The 15191-nt window shown below is 32.6% G+C and overlaps 4 protein-coding genes across 5 annotated transcripts; all 4 read left to right on the top strand.

Moving 5' to 3' along the window:
• On the top strand, positions 1228 to 2960 carry LOC104712524 (protein RESTRICTED TEV MOVEMENT 3). Of its 2 annotated transcripts, none has more exons than XM_010429441.1 (5): positions 1228 to 1334; positions 1424 to 1555; positions 1657 to 1823; positions 2033 to 2259; positions 2370 to 2960. In XM_010429441.1, exons 2-5 carry the CDS (start codon positions 1446 to 1448, stop codon positions 2772 to 2774), a joined length of 909 nt encoding a protein of 302 aa, XP_010427743.1. In that variant the 5' UTR covers positions 1228 to 1334; positions 1424 to 1445; the 3' UTR covers positions 2775 to 2960. The 2 variants fall into 2 exon arrangements, with proteins under 2 accessions (XP_010427743.1, XP_010427742.1); XM_010429440.1 differs by having other exon boundaries at positions 1413 to 1555.
• LOC104712523 (MATH domain and coiled-coil domain-containing protein At3g58280-like) lies at positions 3695 to 4774 on the top strand. Its single transcript, XM_019229547.1, has one exon. It carries the CDS (start codon positions 3725 to 3727, stop codon positions 4121 to 4123), a length of 399 nt encoding a protein of 132 aa, XP_019085092.1. The 5' UTR covers positions 3695 to 3724; the 3' UTR covers positions 4124 to 4774.
• On the top strand, positions 8882 to 9582 carry LOC104715772 (MATH domain and coiled-coil domain-containing protein At3g58280-like). The gene is made up of 2 exons (XM_019230065.1): positions 8882 to 9010; positions 9169 to 9582. Exons 1-2 carry the CDS (start codon positions 8882 to 8884, stop codon positions 9580 to 9582), a joined length of 543 nt encoding a protein of 180 aa, XP_019085610.1.
• LOC104712522 (MATH domain and coiled-coil domain-containing protein At3g58340-like) lies at positions 13775 to 15142 on the top strand. The gene is made up of 4 exons (XM_010429438.1): positions 13775 to 13915; positions 13988 to 14145; positions 14341 to 14612; positions 14718 to 15142. The coding sequence occupies exons 1-4, from the start codon at positions 13803 to 13805 to the stop codon at positions 15099 to 15101; spliced, it is 927 nt and encodes a 308-aa protein (XP_010427740.1). The 5' UTR covers positions 13775 to 13802; the 3' UTR covers positions 15102 to 15142.

Here is a 15191-nt window from a genome sequence, read left to right as displayed (position 1 = left end):
TTACTCAGTCTGATTGAGACTCTGCGCCAGTCGCCTCACGAGCTCCACAAGACTGAGATAGCCGAGGCATTTACTGTACTCAGATCCATGACTGATGCTGGATTTAAGGTTGATTGGTTGGCGAAGAAACTTGTTGAGCTGTCGGAAAAGAAGCAGAAAGAGGAAGCTGGTGGAACTCGGATGCAAGAAATCAAAGAAGAGCTGAAAAGTTTGAAACAGAAATGCTTAGACCTGGAAGTTCAGCTGGAGGATACGAAAACAGAGGTTTCAGCTGCAAAAGCTCCTCTATCATTCTCTGATGTGTTTTAATATGTTTTTTTTGAGTTGATAGGCTTCTGCTTGATGACTAGCTTGTCTGTTCCTTTGCAGATAGATTTGGGTTTTATGATGTTGTTTAGATACTTTGCTGCGTTATATCGCCTTACAATATTGATTGGAACATTTTCTATTGAGCTATCATGATTGTTTGAGCAAATTCTTTTTCTCTGAGTTTAGGTTTAATTAGTACAAAATGTTACAAGCTTAGTCACTGTTACGACTGGAAGAGTTGAGAGACATACATTTTCATCATTTGGATTTAAGGTTCCTTATTCGAAGGTAAGTAAGCTAGCATAAGATCATGTTTCTTTAGTTGTATTAAAAGATTTTTAATGAGATAGAAAAAAAATCTTCACCTTATTATAGTCTGCTTTGGGGATTACAAAACCCCTCACAGGTAGAGTGGTTGAGGCCTGAGGGTAATCTAGAAAAGAGAGTACCAAATATATCACTTCCAATTTCTAAATGGATTTAATTTTATTTTGTTATAATTTTTTTTTGTAGAAAAGCTTATCATTACAAATAATTTTGCTCTAATTTTTTTTTACAATAACGTGCATACACAATGACAACGCGGAAACAGGATTTTGGACTCAGTGTACAGTTTGGGTATATTTTTGCTACACTTGTAAAAAAAAAGAATCAAAATTATATAAACTGATGAAAACGAAAAGAGAAGTTAAACGTGTTCAAGAGAAAAAGAAAGGGAAAGAAAAGAAGTAGCTGGGAGAGAGTTTGAAGAATCTGGTCGATAATCATATAAGAAAAGGATCGAGCAAGAGTCAACCCTAGGACCCAAAGATGGAATCCATAATGCCTATGCTCCAAGTAACCCTAAGAGGAGCGCAAGTAATTCGTATATATTCCTCGTGTACGTAAACTAAACGAATGACATTTCATAACCTAGCCCTCAAACTTTTATAGGCTTTGATCCCATATATATATGAATTCTTCAATTTTTCAATTTTGGATATGCTGCTTGAGATTGTTATTTGATCCTCAGCTTGGATTATAGGGTTTCTCTTCTCTTCATGTTTTACTAGTTTTTTTCTTTTGATTTTTTTTTCTTTTTTTTAAAAAAAATGTTCTGCTAGTTTGTTTGCAGAGAGGAACCTTCATCAAGATCAATGGGGAAGCAATTTGATAAAAAGAAGATCACTTGGACGATTAAAAATTTCTCCTCTTTACCAGCCGACATTATTTATTCTGATCCTTTTGTCGTCGGTGGCTGCAAATGGTACAAACTTTTCTAATGTTCTTTTTTTTGTTTTTGTCTATTTTGGGGGTTTAATTACGTGATGTAGTCCTTTGTTTTCTTTGGCTTTTTTTTTTGTTCAGGCATCTACGGGCCTATCCCAAGGGATATAATAATACTAACTGCTTGTCCCTATTTCTTGGTGTTGTTAATTCTACTTCTTTGCCTTCCGGATGGAGAAGACACGCTAAATTTCGTCTGATTATAGTAAATCAGTTATCAGATAAACTTTCTCAGTCAAAACTTAAAGGTAATAATTACTTCTCCCCACTTCTAGACATAATCATAAACCCAAAATATATAATCATTTAGATAGGAAGTAACAATCCTTTTCATCCCACATCTTCTTATCATTCAGAAGAACGACAGGTGCATAGTTCAAATACTATTACTTTATTCCTAGTAAATGAATTGAATTGATGAATTCTTTTTTTCTTTTGTTTTGGTGCGGTTTTACAGAACTAGAAAACTGGTTTGATGAGAATACTGCCAATTGGGGTCTTCCATCCATGTGTCCCCTAAACGAGATTCATGCCAAAGATAGTGGATATCTATTAAACGGGGAACTTAAAGTTGTTGTAGAGATAGAAGTTCTTGAAACTATTGGTAAATTAGATGTAACAGAGGAAACTTCAACAATAACTGAAACCGTAGATGTTAATGGCTTTCAACTTCCTCCTTCACTGGTAATTAAGAGAACTTTTTGTGATGATGTGTTCTATGATATGGTGCTTGTTTGGTGTCTCGGGAAACTACTCCTTGAATATGCATTCTACTTTTTGTTTCAAAATCACAGGCAAAATCTGTGAGCCGTATGTTTGAAAGACATCCAGAGGTTGCGTCAGACTTCCGTCCAAAGAACCCAAACCTCAGGACGGGTTACATGAGTCTTCTACTCAGTCTGATTCAGACTATGAGCCAGTTACCTCAGGAAATTTCCAAGGATGATCTGTTGGATGCTTATGCTGTACTGGGAACCATGAGAGATGCTGGGTTTAAACTGGATTGGTTAGAGAAGAAACTTTATGAAGTGTCAGAAAAGAAGGAGAATGAGGAGGCTAGTGAGACTGGGCTAAAAGAAATGGAGGAAGAGTTGAAGGATATGAAGCAGAAGTGTTCAGACATGGAAGCCCTGGTGGAGAAGGAGAAGGCAAAAGTGTCGGCTGTAAAAGCTCCTATCTCATTCGATGATATTGTTTAATGGCACTTGGAGTTTGGTTCTATACATGGTGTTGTGGGCTGTTCTTGCTAATGAGTCCTCTTCCAAACCTAGGAAGATAAAAGAGACCCATGTCTCGTAAACATCCACAATGTTGTAAAATGTAAATCTCTTGATTTCTGTAAAGAACTGATCGAGCATAGAGTATATATAATCAATATATTTACTCAAACAAATTCCGTAGGATGACTTTCATATCAAATGCATCGATGAATGAATCAAGCAGCGACGAAGTTGTAGGAGTTTTTTTTTGTTATCATAGGAATGATTCAGTTTTAGGGTTTCGCGCCTCTAAATTCCCCAGTGCCTTGATGAAAAAGTAATATCTTTGTGTATGAACATATTTTTTGTTTAACCTTTTTTGGTTAATTAATGGTCATTATATGAACATAGTTCATTGTCAGATGAAGAGTCGCTACCAAACAAGCGGCTCTACTTGATAGACGCAATTTAATATCCATCCATGGCTATTTCGTGATTATGCCAGAAGAGAGTATCAAGTCACGATGAGTCAAGGTTAATAAATATGATAGTAATTACGAATGCCTGAGTTTTCTTTATATATTATTGATCTGTTGTGGCTAAGGTTTTAGCACCTACGTTGTTATATTGTTTGGCTTTTCCTTCGTCATCCTAAACTGCAGTTTGTAAGCTGAGAGACTCTCATCCAATAAATGTTTGAAGAACTTACTACTTTTGAGTCTAGCGATACTGAAGCTGTTGATTTTTCTACGTCTGAATATTCGTCGGAAGATGAAGAAACTGTCGAAGTCAATGGGTTTCAGGTTCTTTATACACAAGTAAGCACGAAATTATTCAACTCTCTGTTCTCTAACAGCACTTTGTTTTTATCTTTTTAATTAAATACTGAAGATAGTTCGATTTGACCTTTTTTTTTTTTTGGTTTACAATTTTCTGCTTAACAGGAAGATATGGTTAGTGAAATGTTTAAAAAACATCCAGATCTCACTTCAAACTTCGATTTGAAGAATCAAAAACTCAAGAATGCTTACATGGATGTCCTCCTCGACCTAATTGAGACATTAAGCCAGTCGGCGAACGAGCTCTCATCGGAAGACCTAGACAAAGCAGAGAGTACGCTTTTCGATCTTACTAGAGCAGGCTTGAAAGTGGGTTGGTTGCGTCAGAATTTGGATGAAGCTTACTTAGAGAAGGAGAAACAGAGAGTTAGTGAGATTCGAATCAGACAACTCGAGGAACAGGTCAAGAAGCGAAAGCTGAATTTGTCCGATTTGGAATCCGACCTTCGAACAGAGAGAGCTACAGCTTTGGTTTCTAATGACCGAATTGGATCCGGCGATCTTATCTGAAGAATGAAGTCTTTCATCTTTTTATTTTTCCTTTCCCTGTTTCAGCAGATTTTGAATTTTTGTTACATAGCTTGTGAGTTGTGAAACAAGGATCAAATCGTTCTTTAAGGTTTTGCCTTGATTTATGTTTAGTATCTGTACGAACCTTTTTAATTCATGAATGTTTTGATTTGACTGACCTATTTATTTAAGTAATATTTTGGAACGCGTGGTCATTAATCCCTTTTATTGAAATAACTAGCCCTGGGCGTTCGGTTTAACCGGGTTATTCGGGTTGGATTGTTCGGTTTAAGGAAAATTCGGGTTTTGAAAAATCTCACCGAATAGACCCGAAATAAAATTCGGTTCGGGTCGGTTTGGAAGTCGGTTTATTCGGGTCGGTTTTAAGGATTTATATCTATTCCGAGAAAAAACCGATTTTTTTCTACTTCGGTTTATTTAAACCGAAATACACCAAAATAAGAAATTATGGGCTTAAATAACTTACATTTACAAACCACAATAATGGACCTAACCTAATTAAAATTTGGGCCTCTTAACAAACTCAAACCCATCAAAAAAGTTAGGGTTTTTACAAACAAGGAGATCACGGCTGCAAATTCGCCGTTGCCGCTTTCTTTGACAGATCTGAAGCGTTGCCGTTGCCGTCAATGTTGTAGATCTTTAGACAACTTTCTCAACTACGTAGGCAATAAAAACCTCCATCAAATCTGTGACGGCTCTACACTCACCCTCACCGCCATTGCTCTCTTCCTAGCCACCAGATCTATCAACATAACAAATCCCAAAACATCAAAAGACTCCGATTAACGAGAAGCAGACATCAATACTGCTTACAAGCATCGAAATTTCAAGATAATCAGTTATTAATAAAGAGGAAGAACTTACTAGTTACAAATCTGAAAATTGCAATTAGGGAATGAAGGAGGAATAACTTAGGGAACCATCTCAACGAGAGAGAGGATAAGGAGAAGGTAAGAAGAAAATAAGCAAAGAGGTGGGGAAGAAGAAGATGAATAATAATCTATGTAAAGGAGAAGAAGGGTGAAGGAGAAAGAGAAGAGAGAGCTTCTTCTCTCGTGAGAAGAAAAAATAAGAGGAGTATAATTTTAGGGTTTTTGTATTTTTATATGTGTCTCCTTAAACCAAAGAAACCGATCGGTTTTGGTGTGCCGAACCGAATAAACCGAAGACCGAAATCAATTTATAATTTTGCCGATCGGTTAAGAACAGTAAATCGGTTAGCAACCGAAAACCAAAATTGTCGGTTTGTTCGGTTCGGTTTTCTCGGTTTCTACCGATTGCCCAGGACTAGAAATAACAATAAAAAAGGGAAATTCGTAGAAGTAACCAACAAAAAGACTTTAATTAATTAACTAACCATTCTAACCATCACTTTATAATACATTTTATATTTTCTATAATAATAACAGTTTAGCCTATATGACATGATGAACAGCTGGGAAAAGAAAAAGAAAAAAATAAATAATCACAAAAAAAAATCCTCTCTTCTCTCTCTTCTCTCACGAGGCGTCCAGCGAACAAACACAACCACTTTTTATTCTTGTTTTTTCCGGGCCGCCGGCGTTTGCTGGTGGTTCCTGTTCAGTTTTTTCATTATTTTTCTTCTTATTTACTGATAACTAGTATGAGATTACATCAGATTTGTCGATTAAATTTCTTCTTCAGGATGGCAGCGATGTTTGTGATCGTTTTCCCAACTGAGACAAACGGTTACCAATTTTTTTTCAAAACCGTTGCCAGATCCGAAATCAGAAGCACCTTTCCCAGAGATGGTTACATCGATTGATTTGATTATAGGTCTATGTGCTCTACGATGGCTAATTGCAGTTTGTTTTCTCTTTCTCATGGTGATGGTTGTGTTGGTGACTGTACCAGCGAATTGGGTTGATCAGATTCAGAGTCAATCAAGACTGAGTTTGTTTCCAACGACATCAACAATTAATCAAACGCAATCAACTTCGATTAGAGTCCTTTACTTTGGTGATCTGAAACGAAATCGTTTCTGGCTTATTTCTCCGATAGTGGAGCCGATTATTGCTTGGCGAGTAAATGTGAATTCTTTTACTGGATTTATTCAACTCAAGCCCATGATCTCCGTGAAGAGTTTGTCAACTCTCCATGATGACCAATATTTTCAATATTCTTGTGAAGAAGGAATAAAGCATAAGATTCAAAGACTATATTGGTGTTTTGGTCGGCGAATATGGGATCCCGGAAAGGCAAGTCTACATAGGAACAACAGTAAGGTGATGTGTGAAACTAATCGGCAGCAAAGTGTATGGCATCCCAGAAAACATGATCAAGATCCACTTCAAGCAACATATCAGTGTTTATGTTTAATCAAAGTGATGCAAAAAGCATCTGGGAGTTTCATCTATAAGGTGTTAGCCCTTAACGAGTATATGAAGAGGGGACTTTACAGATTTCATCTGTTGCCTGTAAGGCTTTCGTTTGTAAAGCAGGGTTACTTCCACTTCTTCATCGAAATTGTGTTCAATTTCCTTTATTTGCTTCAATGGTTGTATTTGGATGGATGTATAATGTATCATGTAACAATTTTATGATATAATAAAATTAATTTGCCGTTAAAAAAAAAAAAAAAAGACATGATGAACAGCTAAACACACTCTCTCATGTGCATCCCATCCTCTTCTCTTTTTTTTTCTTTCTTCTTTTATTTTTCTCATTTTCTTGTTTATCTCTTTTTATTCATTTATACTTTACAATAAAATCTAGAGCAATTTTCATAATTCTATTTACACAAATTATTTAGATTTCACAATCTTACTTTAAAATAAACCTTTTTTATATTTTTATTCCATTTTTTAATTGAACAACTTTAACTCAATATGTAACTAAAATAATATAATTATTTATTCTACTATCCTATATAGAATACAATAATATTCTATTAATTTAATTTCCTTGTAACCTAACTTTAGTATGCATTTAATTCGATAGTTTGGGTTCTCTATGTTGTATCCCTTAGGGTATAGTGTAATTTATTCAGAAATTGTTAAACTCTGCATGTTAAATTTCATATGTTGTATATATCTTAGGAAACGGCTTGTTTCGTATTTTTTTTATTTCGTTTTATACCATCCTTACCAGTACCATCAATATATTTTATGAAAAATATTTCGTTCTATACTATTTAGTTTTGTTCTATACTATTTCATTATAAACACTATTCATCACTTAAAGTTTTCAACTTCCGATTTTAAAAATTAAAGTTATGTCGAATGCAGAAAAAAAAATTTAAGATAAATTTCAAAGTTTTAATTATTTTTATTGAAAAACTATATCACATTAAAATGTAATGAGTTAAGAACTATTTTATCCAAATAAATAAAAGAATAAATAAATAAAAATTTGAGCTTGTATTCCAACACCTTTGTTAGCTGCGCGTGTTATTCACGTTACTCCTTTCTTGTCTTTTTACGTTAGCCAATAGTTATTTACTTATTTTTTTTCATTAGTATGCTATATTCTTAGTTTGTTTTGGTCATTTTGCAAATTCACCCTAAAAAAAAAAATTCTTCTTGATTTAAAGAAAATTCATAATTAATTTCTTCTTTGTTTTAAGAACATAATTTGTTCTTGCTAAAGTGTCCTCTTCAAACGTAGAAATAGGCCTGGCCATTTTATCTGGACCCAAATCCCGAACCCGATCGAAGTAGATGGTTTGGTTCGGTTTGGGTATTTTACAAAACCCGATTGGATTCAATACTTCTAAGGTTCAGATACCCGATCGGGGTCAGGTAATATCCGATCCCGAATGCCCACTCGAATTAATCCGAATTTAATGTAAAAATATGCATCTTAAGAGATTTGAACCCATGACCTTAAGCATTTAAGGGTGCATCTTTAACCATTTTGCCATCTTAGTTTCTCTATCTTAAAATGAAATGTTAAATATTTATATATATACAAATTTTCTAAAATTTATAAAAAAATAAATATTAGTTTTTTTTTTTGTTTTTTGTTCATGGTTTGATTGAGTTCGGATATACCCGAATTATCCGAATCCGAATGGATAATACCTGAACCCGACCCGAAAGTATAAAAAATCTAAACGGGTTCTACATGTCTAAACCTGAAAACCCGAATCCGATCGGGTTCGGGAACCGAATGCCCAGGGCTACGTAGAAAGATAAAGGACTAAAGGAGACTCATATGTCTTGGAAATATCCACAATGCTGTAAAATGTAAATCTCTAGATTATTGTAGAATCAATATTAACTCAAAACAAATTTCACAAAATGACTTGCATATCGAATGCGATGCGCCAATGTATAAATGCAGTAGCTATGAGGTTGTAGGAGATTTTTTTAGTGTTTTGTCTAGTTTCTGTCAATTTTACTCAATGCCTTGATTATAAAGTAATGTCGTGTATGAACATATTTTTTTGTTTTTCTTGGGAAAGCTGTTGTTTTGGTCAATGATATAGCCATAAAGTGTAAATAAGAAACCTAGTTTGTCATATGAAGAGTCGCTACCAAACAACCATCTCAATTCAGATTTCAGATGATGTATGCAGTTTAATATTTATCGCTGTTTACCAATATTACTTTATTGATAGTAATTATGGCAAAGAGTAAGTTACGATGAGTCAGGTTCGTCATTTATTTTACCAAGAAATCAGAATTTTCATTTATACTATATGTGATCATCTGGCTTCTTCTCTGCTTCATCGTAAACAAAAGTTTGAAAGCTAAGGAATTCTCATAAAACATGTCGACAAAAGAAAATAGTTATGTGCCTACTAGTGATAGCAAAGATGATGAATTGACTCCGTATGAAGATGAAGATGAAGATGAAGAAACTGTTGACGTCAATGGGTTTCAGATTCTTGTTTCACAAGTAAGCACAAGAATTTATAATTATCTGTTCTCGAACAGAACATGAAAAATTAAATGTGATAGTCTTTTTTCTTCATACTCTCTAGTCTCTAGTCTCTACTATTATTATTGAAGAGAATTCGATTTGACCTTTTCAATTTGCCATTTACTGGTTCAAAGGAAAAACAGGTGAAGGAAATGTTTGAAAAACGTCAAGAACTCACTTCAAATTTCAATTTCAAGAATCAGCAGATCAAGAATGTTTTTATGGAAGTCCTCCTTTACCTAATCGAGACACTGAGCAAGTCGACAACAGAACTTTCCATGGAAGTCCTAAACGAAGCAGAGAGTACGCTATTTGATCTTATTAGAGCAGGCTTGAATGTGGGTTGGTTGCGTCAGAAGTGGGAGGAAGCTTACTTGAAGAAGGAGAAACAGAGAGTTAGTGGGGCTCGGATCAGAGAACTCGAGGAACAGGTCAAGAAGCGTAAGCTGACTTTGTCCGATTTGGAATCGGATCTTAAGAAAGAGAAAGCTGCGGCTTTAGCTGCTAAATCTCGAACTGGATTGATCGATGTCGTTCGAAGGTCCTAGTTTAATATTAGCTTTCCTTGTTTCAGCAATTTCCTTTTCGTTGGAGACTTTCTTTGCATTGTTTTATTTTGAATATGCGTACTTTATTTGAATTATCTAAGCATTTTAATTTATATATACATTTTTGAAGTATATTTTGGGTTATACTATTTTATTTGTACTTATTTAAATTGTTATTTTGCAATGTTGATCCCTAAACAATTGCACAAGAAAACAATAAGTAAAATATGGGAAATCAAATCGATTACATTAACAATTTGATTATGATTTCCTTAAAAAATTGAAAAAAATCAATTAAACTTCTAAAGATTTATATTGGTTTATTGTTTCTTATAATATCTCTACTTTATTGCTATTGTTATTGCTATTTTCCAAATAAAAGTCCTTTAAAATCGGAAACTATTTCTAATATTTCATGCTATCACAACAACATTAATAATACTTCCTAAATCATTCGTAGGAATAACTATATTAATACGACATAATTTTTTTGTAAACTTCCCTTAACTATGTGTATCATTCATATAATGATTTGAGCGATTTCTTCATCTTCCAAATTTGTATCTGAGATTTTTTACTTGATCTCCAAAATATTCTCAAACCAACTCCTCTATAAATAACAATCTATAACTGAGTGTCTAACTCATCAGAGAAATACGAAATATGTTTTAAGTTTTAAATAGAGTAGTGGTGAAATCTGAGACGAGAGTCAGTGAGGGGTCTGTCTTACAATATTTGTGATCCTTAACCTTAAGGTTTATGGAGTCAGACTCCTTGATACCTCCAAGGCTGCTTCTCTAATCTCTCTCCTCTTTTTGTACTTTACCGATAATTTTTGTTTAAAAATTATTGCTGACCCTTTGTATAATACATGTTTGTCCACAATTATTGCATTTGTGGCTGTAGGTAACATTGAGATAATATTGAAGACAGTGAACAAGAAATATTTTGTGATACTTCTTATTGTATGCTATTGTCGTTATTGACTTAATACTCTAATCAATTTTTTAAAAAACGTTTCTTAGAAAATAATATATATTTTATTGTCTAATAAGATTAAACAAAAATACTTCTTATTGTATGGTATTGTTGTTATTGACTTAATATTGTTGTATGATATTAACACTTTTGAATTACATTTGGTGTTTTACCCTTAAAGTTATACTTATTTACAAAGTTAATCCTAAAAAATTGCACAAAAAAACAACATCTCAAAGATTCCTAAAATATATGTACTAATTTGGTTTATAATTTCTTAAAACAATTTATATATTTAGAAATTTATTACACTTAATAACATATGCCAAAAATATCTTCACAATATTTTTTTCTTTAAAAAAAATCTAATATTGAATAATAACTATATTTTTTATATGAACAATTAAAATCTTTAATGGTTATTAATATGCTGACAAAAAATGTAAAAATAATTTGTTACGGGTTAAATTTAATAAGTTGGAGTATTTATAATATAATTTAATTTGCGGTATACTGCATAATAACTTTTACGGATATAATTATTTCACGGGTTAAATCTAAAAAGTTCTAAAAATTTAAATTTTTATAACCATAAGAAATTCGATACGGTAAAAATGTAACATTATTATAAATAAAACTAAATAATTGTCTTCTCGTGTCTGCGGTATACAGCTGGTCAAATTTTAGAATTAACAATCAAAATACAATTATACAATCTTAAACACTAACCAAAAAAAACTAACAAACAAACATATTTTTAAAAAATTTAGTTTTTTATTATAAAATATTGTTTCGTGGTGTACCACCGATTTAGTTTTAATTATTCTAACTTTTTTTTTTTGGAAAGGCGTAGTCCTACCCCTATCTTAGATTTTTATTCGGGTTTATTTTTTTCTAAAAATTCATAATTTAATTAATCCTACATATATATATACTATTAAATGGGGAGTACACTTAGGGATAAAAAAAAAACAAAAAACATGACATATATCCATGTTGCCAAACAGACCAACTTGCCTACATAATTAAACTAAAAAAAATTAAACTTTCCTAAACCAGTGGTAACAATTATAAAAGAAATAAATGATTAATTCTTTCATAAGTAAACTTCCCTAAAAAAAATGGTAACAATTACTAAAGAAATAAATGATTAACTCTTCCAATATTTTAGGAAACTATATTAACTATAAAAGATACATTCCTATATTTTATGAAATTATATTAATTACAAATAATAAATTTAAATATTTGACATACCGTCACTCTAAAAAAATTACAGCCAATAAGATTACAAAATGAAAAATTTAAATATTATAATAAAACAAAATTATTTCTATTAACAATTCCTTGAATTTATATAGTTATTAGAATTTTATAAAATAATAAGAGAGTTTTGCAATTAATAAAACTTATCATTTAACAAGATTTCCATAACAATTGTATCTAATTAATTTTTAATAGTAATATGAAAATAACTTAACTTTAATTTAAACAGATGATTTATTTTAAGAAATCTTGAAATAAATCAGTAATTAGTTTACCAAATATCTAAAATTAAGGGATTATTTCTAAAACTAACTTTATATTTATACTCTCATCGGTTTAATAGGACTTGCAAAATCTAGACAATTAATTCATTATCCAAATCTAATCATCCATATAGATTCAAACATATTGTATATGCATTAACTGAAAAATAAATAAGCTTTTAAAAGATTTTTTTTTTATAGATTTTTGTTATTTTAAACGTAAAAGTAAAAACATTTTAGCGAACACTTTCCAGACTATAAATAGAGTAATCGATTTAACATTCACATATCATATACACCACTCTAACACTATTGTTCTATCTCTTTGTTTCTGCAAAAAAGAAAAATGTATATGTCTCTGTATTTAAGTTTGCATATATGCATATACCTTACTAACATCTACTATATTCTTTTTTTAGTTCACCAATACTATGTTTTATGTCCTGTTTATCATTTATTATTCTTATGAATTGTTAAATTTATAATTTTCAATCGTATACATAAGCATATACAAATCAAGACTTTTTTCGATAGCATACATTTTTTACCTAGAGATTGTATATAAGGGAGGATTGTGGTATGAACGGATGTTCATCCAATTGACATAGCATCTACAAAACAAGAAAATTACATATCTATTGAGAATGTATGTTTTTGATCGAAAATACAAATTGGTCCCATATTGAGAATGTTTTCTTTTATGCAACGGAAATTTGAGAACGGGTGTAGGACATGATGGAACATGATAAAACGGAAAGAGAATTACGTCCACCCCTAAATATTTGTATTTGTCTCAAACGAGTTTTCATCGTTGTTAGCGGTTATATATTTGATTTGATAGTTCACTAATTTAATAGAATCTAACCAATCATTTATCTGATTTAGTTTGTTATCAGTCCAACCATTATGTTGTTCCAAATTTTAAAATATTGGTGAACTCATTATTATTTTAAATTTTCAAACATTAATAAATTAAACCAAAAAAATCAAACTAAAATCTCAATTAGTATGAGTTTGATTATGATTACTAAAATAAATTAGTTTATAAACATAACCCCGCACGTATGTGCGGGTCCGAACCTAGTATATATATATAATGCGGTACAAAAAGGTAAAAGCTAAAAATATATTCTTTTTGCACCATAGTCAGTAGCCCTAGCGACTCGCTAACAAACTTTCAAGTGGTAAATCCTTTATTCTTAATTCTCTCGACTTTGTTCGATTCCATGGTGGTCTTTTAGACGTATGTTGGTTTTCGTTGATCGAGATTGTTATTACTTTGTTAATAGATTGTTTCGATTAACCTATTTCGGGGTTGTGTGTCTGCGCCGCCATTCAGGTTCTAGGTTTTTTTTTTTTTCTTCACTTCGTCTTCTTGTAGTTGACCGCGAAGAAATCCATACACGAATTTCGAGAAGTCATGTCTTCGTTCAACATTGAAACATAATCTTCAACTAAGCATTGAACTAATCTTTAATCTGTTAAAAAACTGTGTTTGAATAAATATCAAAATTGCTTGCAGTGGTATCATAGTTTTTTATTTTATATAGGTCTTATTTTGTATCGAGAGTGTGTTTCATTGGGGTTTATTGTTTTTATGTATTACTACGGGTTTGTTCAAAAACCAAAAAAAAATGTATTACTATATAGGGTTTTCTTATTTCTCCATGTTCAGGTAAGTTTGATTGCAAGGAACCTTTTTATCAAAATTCAATGGCGGCGAAGGGAGATTATAAGAAGTTTTGTTGGGAGATAAATAATTTCTCCTCTTTGAAAACTGATGAGAGGTGTTACTCTGTTCCTGTCGTGATCGGTGACTTGAAATGGTAAGAAAAATAAAACCCAAATTTTTTTATAGATGGTGATTTAAATTCTTCTTACTTTTGGTTTTCTTGCAGGTGTCTTTTTGCCTTAGTTAGGGGATGTAGAGCAGACTACTTGTCTATTAATCTAGAAGTTGCTCATTGTCAACCATTGCCTTCTGGATGGAGAAGATACGTCAAATTTAGCATAACTGTAGTAAATCAGCGTTCGAAACAACTCTCTGTCCAAAAAGGTAAATGATGATCCTTCTTACTAGACATTAACAATCTTAGATTTTCCTTCATCAGTCTACTTTTAGTAAGTATTAGGGCTGAGAGATTGTTAATGTGTGGAAGAGTTGTTTAGATATTACTCTAATGGTGCATATAGTACATGCAGTGCAGTATTTTTTGGTTGATTAACTAATGAGGGATGTAATATGTTACAGAAACGCAGCGTTGGTTTGAGCAGGATGCTACTGGATGGAGTTTTGCAGAAATGCTTCCGCTTACCAAACTTAATGCCAAAGATAGTGGCTTTTTGGTAGATGGACGAGTCATGATTGCTGCTGAGGTAGAAGTTCTTGAAGTTATTGGCACATTAGATGAATCAGAGGAATCTGTACTGTCTAATGATTTAGTCAACAAGACTCAAGACGTAGTGACTCAAGAAGTGAAGCAAAGCATTGATGTTAATGGGTTTCAAGTTCTTCCTTCGCAGGTAATAAACTAATGGTGATCGAGATCAGGTCTTAATTGTCTGTTTAGAGATTTCCAAAGAATGCTCTCTCTTTACATGCTGCGTACGTCTACTTTAATTTCGCAGGTAGAATCTGTGAGACGTATATTTGAAAAACACCCAGACATTGCAGTAGGATTCCAAGTAAAGAACCAACATCTGAGGAAAACATTCATGAATTTCCTGGTTAACGTAATCGAGACGCTGTGCCAATCTCTTGAGGAGCTCTCCAATGAAGATCTTGTGGAAGTAGACATTGCACTGACATACTTGAAAGATGCGGGGTTTAAAGTGGATTGGTTGGAGAAGAAGCTGGACCAAGTTAAAGAAAAGAAGGAGAAAGAACAGTCTGGTTTGGTCATACTCCAAGGAATAGAGAAACAGCTTCATGACTTGATGCACAAGTGCGAGACGAAGAAGTCAGAGGTTTTGTCCATTGGAGCTCCTTTAAAGTTCGATGATGTTGTTTGATCACTTCTCTGTTCATGATTTTTATTTCCATAAACCGGTATCAACGCAAACCATAAAATCTGCCGGTTTGGTTCAACGAAAATAGCAGTT

Source organism: Camelina sativa, chromosome 9 (assembly GCF_000633955.1).
Source record: "Camelina sativa cultivar DH55 chromosome 9, Cs, whole genome shotgun sequence".
Classification (NCBI taxonomy): Eukaryota; Viridiplantae; Streptophyta; class Magnoliopsida; order Brassicales; family Brassicaceae; genus Camelina; species Camelina sativa.
Note: the sequence above shows the minus strand (reverse complement) of the source record. Positions and strands in the feature narration are given on the sequence as shown.